The sequence below is a fragment of the Stenella coeruleoalba genome, assembly GCF_951394435.1.
Source record: "Stenella coeruleoalba genome assembly, chromosome: 18".
NCBI classification, from domain to species: domain Eukaryota; kingdom Metazoa; phylum Chordata; class Mammalia; order Artiodactyla; family Delphinidae; genus Stenella; species Stenella coeruleoalba.
The window spans coordinates 68,601,046-68,623,882 of NC_137164.1; the positions used below are offsets into that span (position 1 = coordinate 68,601,046).

At 37.6% G+C, this 22,837-nt stretch overlaps 1 protein-coding gene across 3 annotated transcripts in view; it reads right to left on the reverse strand.

Annotated features, from left to right (window-relative positions):
• NALCN (sodium leak channel, non-selective) overlaps positions 1-22,837 on the reverse strand; it is a 293,846-nt gene that overhangs the window by 266,161 nt on the left and 4,848 nt on the right. The window contains exons 2-6 of one of the 3 annotated variants that reach the window (XM_079902779.1): positions 14,329-14,475; positions 11,059-11,241; positions 2,600-2,683; positions 1,112-1,251; positions 896-1,024 (exon numbers count right to left, since the gene is read on the reverse strand). In XM_079902779.1, the coding sequence (XP_079758905.1) occupies positions 896-1,024; positions 1,112-1,251; positions 2,600-2,683; positions 11,059-11,241; positions 14,329-14,436 (644 nt within the window). In that variant the 5' untranslated portion in view covers positions 14,437-14,475. Of the gene's footprint in view, positions 1-895; positions 1,025-1,111; positions 1,252-2,599; positions 2,684-11,058; positions 11,242-14,328; positions 14,779-22,837 lie in introns of those variants that run through there. The other 2 variants (XM_079902778.1, XM_079902780.1) reach the window with 2 other exon arrangements.

The window sequence follows — 22,837 nt, forward strand, 5'->3', positions numbered from 1 at the left end:
TAGAACCACAGAATATGTACTCTTTTTCATCTAGCTTCATTTACTCAATGTAATTATCTTGAGACTCAAGATGTTATGTATATCAATATCTCATACTTCTTTTATTGCTAAATAGTAGTCATTACATGGATATACCACAATTTGTTAATCCATTTACCTGTTGATGGAAATTTGGGGTGTTACCAAAGTGGGCTATTACAAATAAAGCCTTTGTATGTATAAGCATACATAAGTCTATGTATAAGTCTTTGTATGGACATAAGTTTTCATTTCTCTTGGTTAAGCCCCAGGAATAAATGAATGGGATATATGGTAGATGTCTGTTTAATTTTTAAGAAACTGCCCGACTGTTTTTCAAAGTAGTTATACCATTTTCCATTCCCATCTTATTTAAATAAGATATGAAAATATCCTGACGGTATTATGTTCCCACGTTGAGGAAACTTTCTAAATGTACACTTTGAATTCGCTGAATCTACTTTCCCACAGGGTTACATTTTTCAGTCTGGCTTGTCTTGAGTATTTGTCTTAAACATTTGCACAAAACAATTTTGAAGCAGAGAATACAGAACATAGAGGGCACATAAATACTTTTTTAAAAATTGAGACAGAGGTTTTTCTCATGAGAACTGCAGAAAAGTCCTTATGAATCACCTAGATAAAAGTGGGAAGCAGCAGCACAGCACAGGGATATCAACTCAGTGCTTTGTGATGACCTAGAGGGGTGGGATAGGGAGGGTGGGAGGGAGGCTCAAGAGGGAGGGGATACGGGGACACGTGTGTGCATACGGCTGATTCACTTTGGTGTACAACAGAAACTAACACAGTATTGTGAAGCAATTATACTCCAATAAAGATCTATTTTTTAAAAAATGCAGTTAGTAGACAAACTTACCCTGGTTTTGTGTCATTTACTACACAGTGATAGGTAAATGTCCCAAACATCTGAACTCCTAAAATTCCATAAAGAAGTAGAAAGAAAAGGAGGAAAATGGAAACACTCCATATTTGTTCTCCTGATCGCCTAGGGGAAAAAATAGGTAAAGTAGGTAAAACTTACCCCCCAAAATCATAAACTTATCCCCTTAACTTACGTAAAAGCAGTGCTTACTTCAAAATATTTGTAATTCTGGTCCTTGGTAGTTCAAATCGGAAATAAATCCGGAATGCCCGGATCATAATTAGTGGCCGTGGGATCCGTAACATGCCCCAAGGGGACATCTGATCAACTATATCAGCGATTTCAAATACCTGCAAATTCAGAGGTGAACAAACAATTCAGACTTTCGCTTAGCAATGCTTGTAGTCAGGACTATACAGACAGCATCAGAGGTTCATCCTGTGCCCTGCATTATCTTCCACCGAAATCAACTTTCTTTGGAGCTATAGCTTTCTTAAGAGAAACAAATACATAAACTAATGAAAGTGTCGTTAATCTTGTTCATTTCCTGTATAATCCATCAAGGCACAGTTTTTATTACAAAGTGCCAACATAGAATACAGAATAAGCATGTTAAGCCTTCCTCACTAATAATGGTCTTTGGTGGAACTTTTTGAGTATCTAGAACACAAAGTAATGGCGAAAGGGTTAAAAATACTATGAAAAAGATGAAAAAGAATTCCATTTACCAGTAGAGGCAAGATGATAATTAGGAAACGTTTGTCAATCATACAATAGTTATTAAATGGAAAAGAACATATTTAAAATGTAGGATGAAATTAATTATTGGAGAGGTGAGCTTTGTAAAAATAAGGACAGCTTATCAATAAGCACCATGATGAGTTTGCAGGATGCACTATGAATTTATTTTATTCTGATTTTTTTAAAATGAAGAATACAGTAACTTCAGTTGAATTAAATGCAAAATCAAGCCTGAATGAATGCATGGGAATGAATTCTACTGGTTTTCAATAAAATCCGTCCTTCAGGCCTTTTTAATCTATGTTCCCCATTTCTCATGGTAAGGCGTTTTCTATTAGCAATAGAGCATTTTATGTTAACCAATATTTATCCCAATGTATTTATATTATTTTAGCTATTTTTAGTGAGAATTCAGTCACATAAAGGACTGGAATTTTAATTTTTAAATTCAAATTTTTATTCTACAAATACAGAAACCTCACTCCATGTTCTTTCCTTTATTTCAATGAATATATTTCTAACATCTGCTTAATAAGAAATAATCTCATATGGTACTAATTTTTATTTCTGATTGAGAAATAATTCAAAAATGTGACTGACAATGATTAAAATGTTAGGCTTTTTAAAACCAATAAACATTAAAAAAATAATGTTTTGGGAAATTACACAATCACATGGTCTTTGGTGGAACTATTTGAGTATCTAGAACACAAAGTAATGGCGAAAGGGTTAAAAATACTATGAAAAAGATGAAAAAGAATTCCATTTACCAGCAGAGGCAAGATGATAATTAGGAAATGTTTGTCAATCATACAATAGTTATTAAATGGAAAAGAACACATTTAATATGCAGGATGAAATATATATATACTCTTTAATATATCTATTTAGATTTTCAATGTAAAATCATGCCCATTTTGGAAAATACCCCCTTGTAATTTAAAAGTGTTTAATTACCTGTAACACCAATGAAACCCAAAGGCAAAAGACCATAAATCCATCAAAAACACACCAGCGATCTTTCACATAGGAACTATCCCCCTAAAAATAAATTTCACATGGCGTTATCAGACAAAATGAATAATTTCAAAAAACATCTGTGGAGGGAATAATCAAGTGTTAATTCAGTATAAGTTATGTACAATTTTTGTATCATAATTGAGCACACTTTCCAAAAGAACACTTTTAGCATTTTAAGTGGTATTATATATGAGGAAAATAATTTATAAAACACAAGTAACTGCAGAACTTTGCATGTAAAATTTTAAATTCATGCAAAGGTAAAACATCACTGTTTTTTCTCTTAGCCACACAGAGTCCACTACATAAGGAACCAGAGGCCATCCTACTTAATAGGCTGCTTAGGTCCTAAAACCACCTCTTCCTATAAGAACCAAGGTTAGTCCTTCACTGGCCATTGAGCACACAGTGGTCAGTGAAGGACTTTAAATCTCTGGGAACAACCATCATTAGTGGAAAATTAGCCAGGAATTCATGTTGAACTGAATTAGAAGTGAAGATGAAGAAACTTGCCTTCATTTTCAAAATAAACATATATCGACTTAACTTTAATTGGGATTTTAAATGTAAAAGAAAGATAAGGAAGACATACTACTTTCATTTTTTACTTGTGAGTCTACTCTGACATTAGAATGCATTATTTTATAAAATGTTTTTAAATGTTAACTTTTTAAAAATGTAAATATACAGTATATGATGTTGATAAGTGTTACACAGAAAAATTAAAGTATATATTTTCAAATTGACTTTTAGTAAACAAATGTGTTCTTTACTTGTTGTTGAGCAAAAAGTGAGAGAAAAATATTACTTGATCTTTATTTGAAGAACTAGGCATAATTGTGATTGCTTAAAAAATGTAAAAAATTCCAAAAATGAAAACTGAAATTTTATGGGGCTCAGCAGAGAACTATTTTAAAATAGTAACAATTAAAAGTTAATATTAGGCAAGAAAGAGAATAATTACAGATCACTGGGTACACAGGCACCCAAATAGAATGAGCTTATACAATATTTTTTCCCGAACACTATTACTATTTTATTCCTATTTTGCATTAAAAAATGTTGCATGTAGTATTACTACAATTAACTTCTATTGTTGCTCATAATTTGCTTTAGTAACAAATTATGTTCAATTAGATACAGGGTAAGAGCTTCTCATTATATTGAGGTTTATTTAAAATATAAAAAGTGAGGATAAATAGTGGTATTTCCCTGGAAGGGGAACAGAATGGCAAGAACCAAGGGCAGAAGAGAGACATAATTTTCACAGAATATCCATACATGTGTCTTTTGACTAATGGTCATGTGTTATATTTTTTTTAATAGATTTTCAATATTAAATTTTTTTTAAGCTGAAAATTTTAGCTTTAACAAAAATCACTTTGTCATTTGGTGCAAATAAAGTCAAAATTGAAAAACTTGGGCCTCACAAATTCACAACCTAAAGTTATCAGTAACAGAGTTGGCTGAATTTTTGTTTTTTATTTACTACATAAATTTGTCTGCTAAAGAAACTGATGTTGCAAAGCTGCCCTGGAGTATAATTTGAACTACATAAAAGCATTATTTTAAATCATTTAGGGTCCCAAATAAAACAAAAGCATAAAAACACATTCGAATTTCAAATGACCTCATATTATGAAAACTGGCTTAGCAAAAACTACTACTGTATAATGTAGAAAACTATTTCTGAATTACGAAGTCATTTGAGTTGCATTATCTGGAATGTTTTCTGCTTTAGACGTTCCAGAAATTCACAGTGGCATCTGGCTGTCCCCAGTAAGAACCACCACATACTAGATGGCACATAATGGTCAACTAAAACTGGCTTCTTTTTACTTGTCTGGTATAATACGTGAAATAATCCGCTCAGCATAAGTTTTATACATTATGTTTTGGTTCCTGTTTCCAGGGGTCGTCCATTATTTATAAAAACCTTTAACAAGCTGTGTTATAGTGACCTGGGATACAAAGGCCAATAACACCCAGATTTTTCCCATCTTTTCTTTTAACCTTTTGCCCTTTAGCATCCATTGTTCTTCATGCTGTTCCGTCTTCCTGAAAAATTCCCCACAGTCTGTGCCAACTTTTCCCTCCATAGTTTGGTCTGACCACAGCCTACTCTGATCAGCACTTTTGCTCACACATCATGCTACCACCAGCAACTCAGCTCATGTAAATAAATAAGGTTCATGCTGTGTAACCTACAGAAGAGTCCTTTGTAATCCCCATCCAGTCGTTTAATGAGTTTATATTTTAGTCCCTGCAGTTTGGACTTCCTACTTAAATCTTCTCTAAACGTATTCTCTGGTGTTGCATTTAAGAAAAGGTCTATTCCCCACTGTAAATGTTTGAGTTTGTTCTGAAGATTAGTAGCATCTTGAAACTTACTAGACTACTTCGGATGGCACTCCCACCACCTAGCACCATGTACGACATACAGCAGATATTAAATGATTGATGAGATAAGCACAGGAACCATGTCTTAGAGCCTCTGTAGATTACAATGCAGGCAGTAAGAAGTCAATGCATATGCTTCATGAATGCATCCATGCATCTATCCATTCACTGAAGCTACTAAAATTGTTCCTTTAAAGAAATGATTCTTTGCAGCAAAAAGAGAAAGATGGAGTACCTTTCAATGCACTACCTTAGAGTTAAGACTCTTTTCCTTCATAATCATGAAAGATCACAGTTGAAATGATGAGATAACGTTTGGATATTTCTTGGATTAGTGTAGTTTGAATCAGCAAAGACCATGTGCCATGCAAATAGGAACCAGGTCAGGGTTTATATAATTTTTGCATTTTAATGAAATTGTAGATACGATTGAATTGTAAATATGAATTGAAATTGATATCATATCAATCATTATTGATAATCACCAAGGCTCCATAAGTGTAAAATACCTTTTAATAAACAGAATAGGGACTTTGAAACCTGGCACTTTGAAATATAATTGAAGCCAAGTGGGACTCTGCCCTGTCCCCCACCTCTTGTTTGTAGAAAAGCTCTAGCCTCCTAGGCCTTCCCAGAGTTCCAAAGAGCAAGTTTAACCACAGAAGTGAGAAAATACAGAAACAAAGGAAAACAAGGCAAAATAATAGTTTAGCCATAAAACAAAGTCAAAGACTTTTAATTCCTCTTCAAGGCCTATAGATACTATTCTGAGCCCATATCCTTGAGGTACTAAAGGATACTAAAACCTCCATCAGGTGGAAGAAGTCAACTGCATGCTGACCACCAGCACCTAGACCCCAGACTGGTTGGAACCAGAAGGCAGTCACCTCACCACCAGCTCCATGAGCTGATCATGCACTACTTGACCCTCACCCTCACCTTGCCTTTAAAACTCCTTTCCTGAAAGCCTTCAGGGAAGTTGGGTCCTTGAGCATTAGCCACCCACTCCCCTTGCTTGGTCTTGCAATAAACACTGCACTTTCCTTCAGCACAACACAGTGTCAGTAGATTGGCTTTACTGCGGGAGGGTGAGCGGACCCAAGTTTGGTTCGGTAACATAATCTCATATTGCATTTTGTGTCTGATGTATTCATCAAGTTGCCTCTTTTTCAATTTGTATTTTCAAAGACTCTTCACCATAACTGGTTAAATGGTGCTATGATTCAATTTGTCAGTACGTCCAGATCCCTTTAAAATCCTACTGTATTAATGTTCAAGTTACAATATTTGTAAATAATAAATTGTCCCTTTCCCCTGCTTCCAAAATGTGTAACCAGAACCTAACACACACGAAGGCCCAGTGGTATCTGAGAAGTTTTAATGCCTCCAATATGAAAGAAAGGTTTTAACTTGTTTGTTGCATCAACAAGAAAGAGAGAGCAGAGAGTATTTGAGTTATGGGTGGAAATCAGCAGGCTGGTGTCTGAGGAGATGAGTTATTCAAGAGCTGTCCGTCAATTTTTATAAAGATAAACACTTGGAGGCTGCCAATCAATTATACAGTATAAGAGAGGAACTTAAATTGCCATGCAAGGACTTCACAAGCAGAGAAACCAAACACATTTACCTGAAGACAGTTATAGGGATATAGGTTGGAGTTACAAAACAATATGCATGGGTGTAGTTTCATAAGCACATGATTTATTGTTCTGAGTTCCCAGGGCCCATCTGTCACTGCGTCTTAGCATTATTTTTTATTACTTCAACAGTGCTCAGAGAATGCATGCTACTTTTAGCCAGGTCTATTGCCAGACGAAAAATAGACAACTGAGAATTGTCTGAAGAATTCAGTCTGCACTACATGGAACGCTTTGCAGCAACACAAACATGTATCACCCAAATGCTTTATTTTTGCCTGTAGGGATTTGGTGAGCTAGAATGCTTCTTGGAACAAGAGTTAGTGGGGGAGGCAATTAGAAACAAATTATTGGGCAGTAGGAATTAATTGGCAGTGTAGTCAAGTTTGGGGGATGTTATAAAAGATGTGAAATCCTTTAAACACATAAATTCCTCTAATGAAAATTTTGAAGGACATTTTCTGCCGGAAGGACTTTGTGCTCCAATTTCTCTCTCCTGTCGTGCGTGGGGCGTGTGACCTCCACAGTGAGCTTCTCAAATACAAATCAGAGGGTGTCACTCTCAGATTCGTATGCCCCACGCATCTTAACTGACCACAGAAGGAAGCCTGAGCTCCTCACAGGGCTGCAAGGCCCTCTACGGTGCAGCAGGGCTGCCTTCACAGGGTCCCTTCCAGCTGCTCCCTGAGCATCCCATCTGCTACTTCTGACTACGCAGAGTGCCCCAAGGCTCCAGGGTGTTCCAAGCCTGTGTGTCTCAAAGCGTTGCTTTTCTCTCTCTGTGAAACCCTTGACTTCCCTCTGCAAATACCCCCACCATAGACTACACCTCCTCACTTCAAGACATCACTTCACATTGCTCTTCACTGACATCTTCAAGCAGATTTTTTTCACTATTTTTTGTGCCCCCTTCCCCTGTACCTGTTTCAGACCATTATTACAGCACTTTCACAAAATACTGAAGGTCTATCTCTCACTATCTGAATTCTCACTACACAAATCTTTGCTATTTACATTTGCTAAAATACTTGCTCCCAAATCACTATGTAACTAGAAGAACCACTATAGCAAATCTGTACAGGTGCCAGTGGAAACATTGAAGTTGTCCGTGAATCCTGCAAGGAGGTAAGATGTGCATGCATGCAGCTCTGCTGTTCTTGGGGGGTAAATCTTGTGCTGGCAATGTTTATCTAAATACTTAACAATTGATAAGCGTTAAGTGTATCACTACCTCCTCTTCCCTCTCTTCCCATTAGCCTTTCCAGGGACGTGGACTTGAGTCTACCAACCCAAATAAAGTATATGTGTGCATCGTGTTCTATTTTAAGCATCAGGTTACACTTTTCTTAGTAAGTTTTCACATTGTTTGGCAAAGAGTTGTACAGATATTTTAGCTGGAAATCAGTGCATAATAAACATACACTGTTAGTAAATTAAACAAATTAAATAGTGAATAATTTCATAAGAAAATTTACTTCATCAAACAGACCCCCAACAGACCAAGCAAGTCTAAACAGACCAATTTCCCTAGGAGAAACAGAAAGAAGAGGGAGTCCTACCGAAAAGGCACTAGAATCAGATGGTTTCACAGGGGATTTCGAACAAACTTTCCAAGTTAAAATAATTTCAAGATTACTCAGATTATTTTAGAGCATATAAGTGCACACACACACACACACACAGAGAAAATCTAACATCAAAACCTGACAAAGATTAGACAAAATTTACACAAGGAAAATAATAACAAATATAATGAAATAACCGATTAAAACAGAACAAAATTGTGTCATGACCCAGCTGAGTTTTGTCTGGGAATGTAAGGATAGTTCAATTATTAGGAAATCCACGCTATTACAAGAGCTAAGGAGAAAAATCATCATTCAACAAAATTTAAAAGCTATTCAAGATGCAACTCTTGAAAGTTGGAATTAATGTTTATTCCCTTAACTTGATAAAATATGCATACTTAAAACGCAAATCCTTCAGATTACTTAATTAGGAAACATTAGAGGTGTTCTAAATAAAGCCGGAAGCTAAGCAGAGATGCGCACTGTCTCTAAAACTATTTAAAATTTTGTAGGTATTATTAGCTGGCCCAATTAAATAAGTGGCAGCAATTAGAGGCATAAGAACTGGAAAGAAAAAGGCAAACCTGTCTTTATTTGTATACGATATGATGATATGGAAATAACAAAAGAATGAATGGAAAAACTACTATAAACAATACACAAATTTAGTAAATTTAGTAAAGTGGCAGGATATAATATTAACAAACAGAAATCAACAGCCTTCATTTAAAAGAACAACAGTAAGTAAGAATACATAATAAAAGACAAGACCCCACACCAAGAGCAAAAAAAAAAAAAAAATATCAGAGCATAAATATAACAAAAAACGTGCAAAATCTACATGAGGAAAACTATAAAACAGTCCTTTAAGGTGCGGGAGCAGACTTGATAGAATGGAAAGATTGCCCATGATCTGGGACAGGAAGAAGTGTGTGTGGTACCAATAACCACAGGCAGAGCCAAAGACAATGACAAATGGGGAAAAATAACTGCAACTTACATCATAAAGGGCTAATATTCCTAACACACAAAAAGTGCCCAAAATTTGAGTGAAAAATAATGACAACTTGAAAATGGCCTTTATATACATAGAATCAGGTTCAACTTCACTCGTCAAATGGAAATGCAAATTAAAACCACACTGAGTTACCATTTGCCACCCAACAGATTGGCAAATATCCAAAAGTTTGACAACCTGTTTTGTGGTGACCACGTGGTGAAAGAGACACCTGTGTACATCACTGGTCAACAGTCAAAAAGGTTCAGGGAATACGGAGTAAACAGAAACTGTTAAATAGAGCCACCAGGAAGCAATTATCCAAACCTAGACTGTAGAACATTCTGCAAGACAAAAGACTCACTTTCCCAATGGATCAATGACATGGAAAATTTTTTTGCAGGGTATGTGGGGCTGAGACCTAAAGGATTTAAAGAGACTTAAATGAGATTTTAAAATATAACAAATACACTTTGTACAGCTTCTTTGAGTCCTGATTCAAAGAAGCTAACTGTAAAAGAAAATATTTTAGACACCTGGGGAATTATGAATACGGATGGGGTATTAGCCTACATTAAGGAATTATTGTTAATTGTGCTAGATGCAATATGTAAAAAAAAGATTTTGTCAGTCAGCGATGCATAAGAAGTTGTTTCTGAAATAATCTGATTTCTCAGATTTGCTTTAAAATGAAATAGAACTGGGAAAATACTGATAACTGTTGATGCTGAGTTACAGGATTCATTACAACTATAATCTCTACTTTCCTGTAAATTTTTAAAGTTCCATAATAAAAAGTTTTTAAAAAGTTAAAAGTGAAAATAGTAGTGCATTGACTGTGAACTCCCTTTTTAAAGATAGCACACAATGAATTATTGTAAAGAGAAGCAAAAAAATTGACCCAATAACTATATCTTAAGCATCATCTTGTTAAAGTCTTGAAACCCTTATACAAAATAAGGCCCTTCTTCATCAAAATTACCTCACTTGAGATGCTGATACAGCCAGTAAAAGAAAAGGCTAGGATTTGAGTCAAATCTGTCATTTGTCAGACCCTAACACCCAATCTGCTGTTTCATTATACCATTGTCTCTCGAAATAGTACAATTTGAAATACTTTAGAGACAGCATCATCTACATATTTTTAATGAAGGTTAAAATATAAATAAATAAAAATCCTCTGCGAAGGTTAGGGTTACAGAAGAAAGAGATATCCCGGGACAGAAATTTTCTTCCTTTTCTTTTTCTTTCTTTTCCTTTTTCTTTTATTTATTTATTGTCTCCCAATGGTGCCAATTTCATGTTACACATTCCTTGTGTTACAGTCCTGGAATTCCTTTCCATTTCAAGTCCTTTCTTTTTCCCTCTTAATATGTTCAGAATGCCTCAGGTGAATGACATCCTGCTGATTACCATCGCACTGCAAATTTATCACATGACGTTTATTCTGCGTTCCATGAACCAACAGGTGCCTCCTTGGGCTAGGTGGCATGCTCATCCCATAGGTGGCATGAAAGATCCTCTTCCGGCCTTCACGAAGTCAGCAGTGGGGCCATCTAGCTCCTTCTCAGATATTCCAAGACTTTGTGCCTTACACAATTAACTTCACTTTTTAATTATTCTTAAGGTATTATATTTTCAGCAACATCTGGAGTTATACCCTTTTTAAAAAGACTTCAATATCGATAAAATAAAGAGACGTTTTGTTTGACTGAAATTAATGTGAGAGCATTAAACTGATTTAGATTCTCAATGCATTTTGGTTTTCAGCTTAAATAACATGGAAACACTCACCTTGACAATCCCCCGGATGTGCATTTTTGCTATCATCTCTGCCGTGTAGAGAAACATCAACAGAGTGTCCAGGGTGAACGTCACGTACTGCAGAGGAGGGTAGTGTTCGAAGGTCATGGGCGTGTTCATGCAGACAGAAATGACGCTGATGATGGCACAGATGCGCAGCAGAGAATGAACCCACTGCAGAGATGGTCCGGAGTTACTATCTTGATGCCACGAAATATCCTAAACTTGTGTTATGAACCATGCTATTTGGAAAACGTAATAACGAGATGGAAATATTTCACCAGTAGGGAGAAAAGGAAGAAGGAAACTAACACGTTAAATACTTGTAACGTGCTAAATATTTTCACGTATTTTACATCGTTTAATTCTCAAAGCAGCCTAATTTTCACATGAAAACACTAAGACTCAGGAAGGTTAAGGGGCTTGTCTGTGGTCCTGCATTAATAAAAGCCAAAGCTTCGATGTTAACCAGGTCAGGCTACCCCAACGGCTCTGATACTTACCAGGGCATAAGGCCATAATATAGGGAGATTCTGATTCAATCAATATATGTATTGATAAAAAAGTGATATGCTATTACTTTCATAGTTTTTTTTTTTTTGCGGTACGTGGGCCCCTCACTGTTGTGGCCTCTCCCGTTGCGGAGCACAGGCTCTGGACGCGCAGGCTCAGCGGCCATGGCTCACGGGCCCAGCCGCTCCGCGGCATGTGGGATCTTCCCAGACCGGGGCACAAACCCGTGTCCCCTGCATCGGCAGGTGGACTCTCAACCACTGTGTCACCTGGGAAGCCCCTACTTTCATAGTTTTTTATGCACTATGAGCACCTAGAAACGGGGACCATATTTATTGTAATTTCCCTGGAATCTAGCACAGTGGCCTATCCTAGTAGACCTCAAATGCTTCTTAAAATAAATTGATACATATTCCATAAGAATGGTTTTCTTTCTATTTTATCTTATATGTAACATCCTTATATAAAAATATATTTTAAAATCTGCTCTCATCCTATATTTTCAAAGCTTAATAATAAATGGACTTTCCTCTTTACTTTGGAGAACATGTTTTATAAAAATTTAGCCCAGGTATCTCTCCTAAAATGCCAAAAATAAGTTTGTGTGCAATTCTGGCAGTGCACGTGCTGTTTGAAGACTTTCCTTAACCCCAACCTAAAGAAGTAGGAATTAAAGAGATAAATGTGTGTGTATACATCTGTATATGTGTAGGACATAAAATTACTCATGTATAACATCTTATTATGAAAACTAATACCTAGGATAAAAAAATATTAACGCATCTGCATGCTAAACCTACACAATTTATATTACTAGCTAATCAGTTAGTACACAATTCCTAAACGTAATCTCAATGTGTTATTTCTTGACTGTCCTGTATATATATGCAGTCACATTAATCCTTTAATATACTCCCTGAAAGAAGATGTTTTAGTTTCATAGTAGATGGTTCTGCAGCTACACAAGCTAGCAAGCACCCACAATGAGAAACAGAAAACCTGTCAGAACTTTGAGGAGACTCAGATACTTGTAGGCTGGTGAGTGGGTTATAATATTAATGACAGTTGTAATATTTTCATGAAGACATAATGCTGCTAATTCCATACCATATAAGTCACTGATGATTAACTTTAAAAGTTGATGTACTTTTCATGGCAATTAGGAAGCGCTTCAATAAACATCAGTGTGTAAATTTAGTCCCATCTGGGCCTCCAACACAAAGGATCTAATTACCCAAGAGTTTCAAAAGATGGGTTCTCCCACAACAAAACTGTAATGAATTTAAAGAATGAATTCTCATTAAGCATTAATCATTCTAGTGTTTACACGCCTACATCTATAACACTACCTTCTTCAGAAGTTCTCAGAAAGCTCTGTATGTGGTGGATACTAAGAAAAAGTTAGCGACTGCTTTATTGTCTATTCTGTTCAAAGTCGCTAAACATGAATGGAAGACCTACTATGTGTCAGAAATTATACTGGGCTCTGAGGACACACAAATAGAAACAACACAGTTTTGACTCATCACTACTTTCAGTCTGATGTGCATAACATAGATATTTATATACAATATCATTTCTACTTACATATAAAGTAGGATAAGTGGAAAGAGAAGAGGTTCATTCCATCTGTGGTGGGGAAGGGTCAAAGGAGGAAACTCAGAACGGATGGGAGCAGGGGTCACATCTGAGCCAGCCTTCATGGGTGAGGGTGATGTGACTCATCTGAGCTGCTGGGAAAGGGTCTCCGGGCAAAGGAAACAATGTGAAGTGGCCGAACATCTCAGAGGAGCAGGAAGCCACCGACAAGTGAACAGAGTGTATGTAGATGCAGGAAAGGGCAGTTGCTGAACAAGTTAGAACCACAATATAAAGGGCTTTGCATGTGATACTAACGCATTTTGATTTGCACTGTAGGTAAAAGGGATGTTTCAATGATCGTAAAGCAGAAGGGTGATGGAAACAGACACGGAAATGTGGAAAGAAATGTGAGCAGGCGAGAAGCAGTCTTGAGGACAGATTAGATGGGAAAGGACAGGGGGACTAAGGCCGATCATCTTTATCATGGTCAAGGTCAAGGGAAAGGCAAGCACTGCGAGAGTAGCGGTTCATTTCCTGAATTCAGCCCCTGTTGCTGGTTTGAGAAAGGAGTTTATACCACTCAGGATCCTAGAGCTGAGCTTCCCAGCCCTGTGGCTATGCCTTCCGCCCCAGCTCTGGCTGCTAGACTGTCTCGTGTACAATGACACTTGGTGTAGCCAGGCTTCCCCTCAAGTTCCCATCAGCTTAATTAGGCAGAGAAGGTGACAAAATTCTTCAGAGACACTATCCACTATCTCATTAACCTTTCCGTGCAACTCAGAAGGAGACCTTTAATTCCAAACATCTGATTGTCTCCTCAGGTCCCTGCATCATGAGAAGGTAAGTAAAGGAAGTCTGGTCGAACAGGTTCCTCATCTCGGTCTCCAGCTTTGGGTCAATCTGAGAAGTGGTATTAACTCTACATTTCGTGGCTCTGAAGGGAGAAGGGGGAGCCAGACCACCTCTCATGCCTTCCTCTGTGAATAACTCACAGCGGCACCTCATTATTTCATCGGGATTGTTCTCAACCTCCAGACTCCGAGACTCATCCACGTTCTACTGCAGTTCAGACATTTCAAAGCCAAAGCTACATGAGTTTTGAATGAAATGAATCAAATTTCCTTTATATCAGCATGGGCCTCTCCACACTTCCCAAAAGAAACTTACTGGCTTGTTAATCCAGAGTATGTCTGCATTGTCCGACAGAGATTCATCAGGACCAAAGTCAGTGACCGGCTGGGCCTCCACTCTGGAGCTCTGCTTCCTTTTGAGCATGCTGAAGTTAGCTCTGGGGAGCAAGTTCAAAACCACAGTCTGGAAGAGGAAATGGAGAGTGTGTTAGTGCCCTAACCCACCCTTACGCTAATCACAAAAACAGAGTCCCCCATGCGTGCCTAGGCATTTGTTAATTACACCCATGTTCTATTGTACTGTTTATAATCAATACATGCAGCTAGAAATTTTTAAAGGATGAGATAAAAGTTAATAAAAAGACTTGAATTTTTTTTTCTTTTATGAATTTTGTAACTATATCAATTCTTCTACCAACCTTGAAGTAAACCCAAAGCATACTGAAGAGGGGTATGATGAAATGCTTGCTTTCCACTTAGATTTTCACAATTCTGAGTCATCCCCATCTTGCTATACATGTCACCTCCCTTTAGAGGCCACAATCCAGCAGCTACACGTTGGGCCCTCAGGACACAAGTAGCAAATATTAAGTGCAAAAATGCGGGAGGAGATACTGTAAAGGCAGGCAGTGCCTGATCACCCCTGCACCCACAGAGACTTCTCCTTTGATTAACACCTGCATTGAATCTTTTTGTTTTTTTTAAATATTTATTTATTTATTTATTTGGTTGTGCCAGATCTTAGTTGCGGCTCACAGGCTCCTTAGTTGCAGCATGCATGTGGGATCTAGTTACCCGACCAGGGATCAAACCCCTGCACTGGGAGCTCGGGGTCTTAATCGCTGCGCCACCAGGGAAGTCCCTGGCTTGAGTCTTAAAGGAAGGAGAGGAGCTAACATTTTCTGGATATGAACTATGTTTTGGGCACTTAGCAATGATATTTAATCTTTACAACTGGTGGAAGAAAGGAAACATCTTGTCTTTTTATGCAAGCATGAGGAAGTCCAGTCTCGAGGCAGCAACCAAGGTCACCAAAGCAAACTTGAGGTTTTAAAAGAAGCTCTGACTACAAAGTCTAAGGTGTTCGTCGTAGACCAAACTGGTGCTGAGGAATGATTAGGAGAATTTCTAAAGGCAGGTGAGGGAGGGTAAAGGTCCTCCAGGCAGCACACAGCCATGGCGACGCCGAGTCAGGAAAATGCAGTAGTTCTATCACCAGGAAGGTGCGCTGGCTCTGCTCTCTGCTGCTCCTTGGGGCTGGAGAAAGAAACCTAACCAAGGTCAGCGAGTGCCACTCAATCCTCGCAGGAGCAGAAGAACAAGAATGTGTTTGCAGATTGTATACGTGTGTGCAACATTCACTGGGAAAGAGAACACAGAAGCTCAGGACCAATCGCCTTTGATCCGATTCCCTGTGTTCGAGCGCCTACCTCTGTGTCTGTTCTCCTTGATGCACCAAGGTAGGTGCATCTGCCTGGCCCTTTTATTCCCAGAAGAAATCAAGCTAATTGCCTTTAAGATGTGCTAGGTATTTCCAGGCTGCCTTGCCCTGAATATTGGATTTGAATATGGGTTTTGCAGCAGGCTGCACTAATTAATTTTATTTTACATAATTGGAGTTAGGGACTCTTGACATTGATATGTAAATATATGCAGAATATTCAAATTATGCTTGTTCTCGGATTTACTGTGGAGCGGGGGAACATCTGGTGGCCTCAATTTGGGATGCTTCTTGAATGACAGTCTCCTATGTACCCCAAAACTGGATACAGAATCTTTTAGAAATCCTTCAAGATTACACAAGGCAAAGGAGGAAATAAAGAGAGGTTTTACAATGTAGTTCAAAGATGATACAAGAAAAATGCATAGGCCTAGCTACTAGCCATAACACCTTTCCACTGAGCCAGTGGAAGCTTATGAATGGCCATTTAACTGCTCTGTGATCTGGCCGTAAGTTAAGGTCTCAAAAAATTTTGATGTATAAATGTGAAATCTTCACATATGAATTCCATGCACCTTGTATTACTAATATTCCATCTGGAGCAAAGCCGATTTTTGATTATGGATTTGTTATCTTAGAGAAGTAGACACCCAGAATTTATTTTTTTAAAAAATCTCCACGATGGCTATATTTGAGCCACCAAAACAGTGCAACTACAATGAATGACATTAGTTATCATCCACTTTCAAAATCTACCTAATACAAAAGTGTCACCAAATCAAACAGTGCCCAGGAAAACCTGGTTAATCCACATACATATTAAAACTCAACAAATATGTATTTATCAACAACTAGCTCCTGAATCACTGAACCTATAACTGATTTAATAATATTAAATAAGTTCAAGTTACAAATCTATGAAGAATCCAAAATTAATTTGAGGCAATTAATTGTAATAATTTTCCTTTATATACAGAAATATTGTCATACACGTTCATTCAGGTTGAATCAATATAACTGAGTACAGCAAACCTATTATTCCCCTGATAAAGACCAGGAGGAATAAATATTTAAGTATCCTAGGTACGCTTATTATTTTGATGGGAAATTGCTCCTGTGTATCTTAGCCTTATCATTATCATGTACTTATAACACGATTTTTTTTTCTCCATTTACAGAAGTGTCCTTCATAAGGCAGTGCGCTAAGTTTGACAAGCGGGGTCTCCAGTTGCTTTTTCATACTTATTAAAAGCAGCTGGTATTTAAATAGTTCAACAGTGGGTGGAGGCTGCACAGTTATAATATGTTCATTGGTGAATCTTTTACTTGGAAACAGCTAGTGGCAACTCAGGGAGAAAAGACACTTTGATTCATGGTTCTCTTTTAAATGGTTAAAATCCAGTTTTGTAGTCACCCCAGCTCTCTCTGGACCAAAAGAAAATATATTCATTTTTCTTTAGCTGTGAGGTACTTGCAACCCTGTTGGTCTTTTCTTCTCCTTGGAACTCTCTCGGGTTTGCATTCGTCTTTTGAATCTTCCATCTTCTACATTATGGTTTCTAGCATGTCCTTTACCTGCTGTCCTGTGTGCCTGTCCTCTGTACTTAACCCCTCAAATAAGCATCTGTTCCCACAGTTTCCATCACTGTCTGTCGATGGCCAGCAGCTTCTATTACTGAGTCATGTACCTACGTGGCTTCTCCCTCAACTGTAGCCATGCCAACACCATCATCACTTGAAAATCAACAGGACAGGTGCTATCAGTCTGACATACTTCTACTTCACCCCTTCCTCTCAATTCCCAGATCCTACTGCCCTGAACTTTCCTAGTCCCTGCAGGCAGGTCTCCACACGTGCACTGACTCCCTCGTCACAGATCCTCACTGGTGACTTCTTTCCTCCCTCCTCACTCCACGTATGTCCAAGGCCCCTTTCCCTTTATCCCCGTTACTAGAGCCCTTTCCAGGCCATGGGACCTCAGGTCTGGATGGTCACAAACATCACCCCTTTTTTTTTTCCGGCCACGCTGTGCAGCTTGCAATATCTTAGTCCCCCAACCAGGGATCGAACCTGGTCCCGGCAGTGAAAGCACAGATTGTAACCACTGGACCACCAGGGAATTGCTGACATCACCCTTTCTAATATGTCCTGTCTTTTATATTAGAATCAGCTTCCCAACACACTGAGATGGTCTTTCCTGTAACTCAGGCAACCTCCCCTTATCCTGTTTCCCATTCATTCATTCACACAGAAAATACTACGAATCCACTGTGACTTCCATCAGTTGATTTCCTCCCAAATTAAGCTGACCGCCATGTAAAAGACTCCTTCCCACACAGATGTTTACTGAGGGCTTATCCCGTGCCAGGCCTGATTCTAAGTATGTCATATATCATGTCATTCGATTCTTACAAGAACCACTTCACAGATCAAGAAATTTAGGTACAGAGATGAGCCAGGATATAAACCAAGACAAAGTGATTCACGGAACTATTAAATTAAAAATTAAGTACAGTATAAAATAGATAATAAAACTACTTTTCAACATTTTTTCTTTTTTCTTTTTTTAAAGCGTGATCTTTTAAAAAATATTTATTTATTTATTTGGTTGCGCTGGGTCTTAGTTGTGGCTCGCAAACTCTGAGTTGCGAGATCTAGTTCCCTGACCAGGGATCGAACCCAGGCCCCCTGCATTGGGAGCTCGGAGGCTTAACCACTGCACCACTAGGGAAGTCCCTCAACACTTTCTCATCATACAACCTTGTAATTCTAAACCCTCTTAGCATTGATTATTGTTTGCGAAAATACTACAGACATTCTCTTTTCTTAAAACTGAATCCGTTTGTATTATATGAGTCATATTATAGTTATTCCAGCCACACATTGATAAAAATGTGTCGATTTTTTTTTTCTGGTAAGAAATCATCAAACGCCTTATCAAATCTATCTAAATGTCACTTTCAGATAGCTGAAGTTATTATGCATGTATCCAGCCATTTTCCTTGAGGATGAATCCTAGAAATAGTCTATTATGCTTTTATCATCTTTTGTCTAAATTGTGGGGAAAAAAACACATAAAGAAGCATTTACTAACGCCCATCTGATAATCTTACATCATGTAGTAAAGAGACAGCTGTAGTAAAGAGACAGTAAAAGAGACAGCTTCCTAAGGATGACAGATTTCTTCATTTCTTAGAGTTAGTTTTAGTCTCATAAATTCTTGACCAAATGTGCTGAGAACATGAAAAATAGAAAACAGATCTGACTTATGATACATGGGTAAAAGAGTGTATGTTTTTCTGCAGAGATTATATTAGGGCAGAAAGAAGAGCTTTATTGAGAGAAGTCCTTCTGTCATAGTCAAAATGCAAAGCTCAGGGCACTCTCAGGGTTGTGATTCTATTTTGTAGTGTTCTTTGTTCTTCTAGCAAAGAAAATCCAGACTAAATAGAAGCTACCAATCAGAAGTTAGCAAGTGGCAGCTGTTTATTCAACAAAAGAACCATTTAATCTAAAAGTTTCTAATAATAATGTGTTTGGCCATCCCAAGAAATGGTACACTTCTTTCCAGATATTCTCAGAGAGAATGACTACACACACATCGTGCAGTTTACAGAAAGGACTTCTATTCCACCTGGGAGTTTGCAAAAGATAACCTCCCAAGAGACTTCCAATGATTAAAATTTCTTAACACACTCTTGAAGCTGCTCATAATTTTATGCATTTTATCAACTCAGGGTAGCATGGTGGTCTGTAAATTACTGTATCTAATTTTAGAAGAGAATCAAGCTTAAGCATTATGCATTCTTTTTTTTTTCCACTTGAAAGATGAGAGCAAACATTTATCAAAAGCTGGCTCTGTGCCAGGAACTATTCCAAGGTTGTAATACCTCTTTGATGTAGTTTTTAGTATTATCCCCATTGTACAGATTAAAAGTCTGACGCGAGCTTGCCCAGATCCACATGAACTGGAAGCAAGTTTAGAACCCAGGGAGTCCATTTTGTTGGGAAACAGAGGTAGGGGAGGGAGGGAGAGAATGGGCAGAGAATTTGACTTACTTTTTAACTTCAAGACCTTTTGTACAATTCAAATGTTTTGCAACAGTGATGAATTTCATTGTAATTTTTTTAAGACAAGTAAAATATGAAAATCATCAGTTTTTAAGCATAAACAAATGACACCTGACATTTGCTGAGGATTTATCATGTGTGAGGCTAAGAGCTTTGAGTGGATTATCTCATCAACTGCTTGCCACACCCCAATAAAGCAGGTGTCTCCGTTATTCCTCTTTTACAGATGACAATGAAGTTTAGAGAAGGTGAGTGCCTTACCCAAGGTCACTTTCTGACCTTTACCCCCATGATATTCAGTTGTCCTTGTCTTTCAACCTGACCTTTCCAGGGCTTTGTGAATAGAACTTTCTCTTTCCCCAGCGAACAGAGATGGGGAGTCTCCAAGTTCTGGCCTCTCCCAAGTCTGAGTAGTGAAACTAAATTAGAGCAAGGCAGCACCTAGACTGCAATGCCCCGGGGCAAGTGCATCCTGTTCCCAAAGTACCCTTTGCTCTTGAAACTTAATTGGCCCAATGCGATGCATCTTTTCTTCTAATTGGTTCCTAGTGGTTGGAGGAAAGGCAGGCAGCTGCCTGAGTCCTAGGTCTGCCTTAGCAACAGCAGAGCACATCACTTAGCAGGCAAACTAAAACATCGTTAAAACTGGACCCCAGATCACAGCAGCAATCTCTCTTTCTGTATCTCTCTGCCTCTCTCTCTCCAAATGCACTTTCCATTTGGGTGCTTTCTCATCTACGTCTTGGCCCTAGCTAAATCGGGATGCAGCCCTGCAAAAACAGTGTTACATGCGTGGTCCAGTCTCAGCAGGATAGCAAGAGCCACCCAAGATGGGCCACCAAACAGAGGAAGCTAAACATTTCAAAGGGCCATCTCCAACCGCCGGCTCTTCTTTTCTCGTTTCCTTTTGTCAACACACTGATTAAAAACAGAAAATGGTTCCCCACTTTTTATACTGACTCTACTTCCTACATCCCAAAGAAAAGCAGCATATTTTTTTCTAGCTCTTTCTACAAATACTTCAAAACAGTCTCATTACTTCCTCAAAGATTCAGTTCTGTTTCATTTTTAATTGTGAAAATTGAATTTTCTTTGACCTTTAAAAATCACTAGATTTGGTATAGGAATTCAGGCTAGACTATGATGTCCCAACACCACTGCACCCTGCATGCCAAACTAAAACAGCCCATCAGTAGGAGAGGGTTAGAAGTTGTATTTGTCTCCTAAATCACTGTATTGGTTACAAAATGAGGCAATCAGCTCACACATGTAGGATGACCATCCTCTTTCCAACCTCTCTACTCAGAAAATTCAGTCAATCCTTTTAACAAGCCGTAGCCTTTCACTCCAAGTTTAGAAAGGATATGTATTTTTAATTTTGTGAGTTATTTTGGGTACAAGGTAGGTGTAAGAAATTTTTAAGAAAAGAGTATCAGAGTTAAAAATCACCACAGGCTGATGGTATAATTTTCTTAGAAAGGTCCAGTTTCCTCCAGGTCGTGGCAGAAGTTTCATGGGTTTTCATCATCCAATAGTCCAATGACGGGCATATTATTTTAAGAAACTGCTACTATCATTAAATATTATGAAAGATCAGAAAAGGAGATTATCTCTTTTTATTGTAGTCAATTAACCTCATCATGAATTTGCAATGGTTGGACAAAGAAGATGGATGCTTAAAACAGTGGTTTTCAAAACTTTTCCATACAGTAGTTAAATAGTATGGAAAATGAAAATGAGCTATCTATTTATGTATGTGTGTGGTTGTTTAATTTTGTAACATGAATTCACAAAATTTGGACAATGGTGAATGTTTTAAAATAGTAGTTTCCAAAGATGATTAACATCTGAATCATTAGGGAGGTCTGGAAACACCCTCAACCATGGGCATCTTTCACCTCAGACATATACTAAAACAGAACCTTGCAGGGTAAAGTATGGGAAATGGTGTTTTTAAAAAACACTCCCCAGGTGATTCTTAACACACTCTCCCAGTGCTGGTCCCAATAGTGATGGAACCACTGGTCTAGATGCTCAGAAGAGCATTTTGACACTACAGAAATTATAGGTGATAGTCAAGACTGGTTATTGGGGGAAAAAAATAAGAGAGACTGGTATAAACAATAAAGGTAAAATAGAAATCTGAGACAAAAATTTTGATCTATAACTGAATGTATATAAAGTATATTCTAAGTTTTCCTCAGAGAACTTCAGAATTTTCCACAAAAATATATTTGATATATTTAAATATATTTGAAATATATTGGAATATATTTGATATACAAGAATACATTTTTGTCTTATGAGAAGACAACTAAGAAATTTGGTTTTTCCTTGACTTTTCTACTATAATTTTCTAGTCTAGAATATGGCTATTCATTTCTTGAAAGGAACAAAGCAAAAACAATTTGTCTAGTTGAACTAACTAGCTTTTAACATTGCTTTCAATTTTTACTTAACAAAAAGTAGAAAATGGTTTTGAGGCTCCCCAGAGTTTAAAATTTCTTTGCTCCACAAAGTATTGACATATGGAATTGAGAGAAATAGAAAGACTAATCCAACAAGCTCTAGTTCTGAAAATTTAAATTCCTTATTTACAATATTTATCTTATTCTCTGAGCTTCAGCTCCTGGGAGGAATAGCCAAGGAAGTTTCCATACTTCAATTACCTTTTTTTTTACCCCAGGCAAATTTTATAACATATACTCAATAGTATTTTAAGCCATCACTGACATATCTTGTCTGATACAAATTTGTATCTTGTCTGACACAGGCCTCCATCATTTGTACTTTTCAGAAATAATAAGTAATTTAAAAAAATCCTTCCTCTACTCCAAACATGATACGTGAAGCTGATCTCCTGTGGATTTCATAATAACAATAAAGAACTAATAAAGAAATAAAGAAGCAAAGGATTTAACCTGCAGATACAGTTAACTGAAAGATAAAGAAGTGATTAGCTGTTCTACCTAGGCATTACAAATAGGTGCAAAAATGCCCACGATCACCCAAGCTTGAGGTCCTGGATTCATTC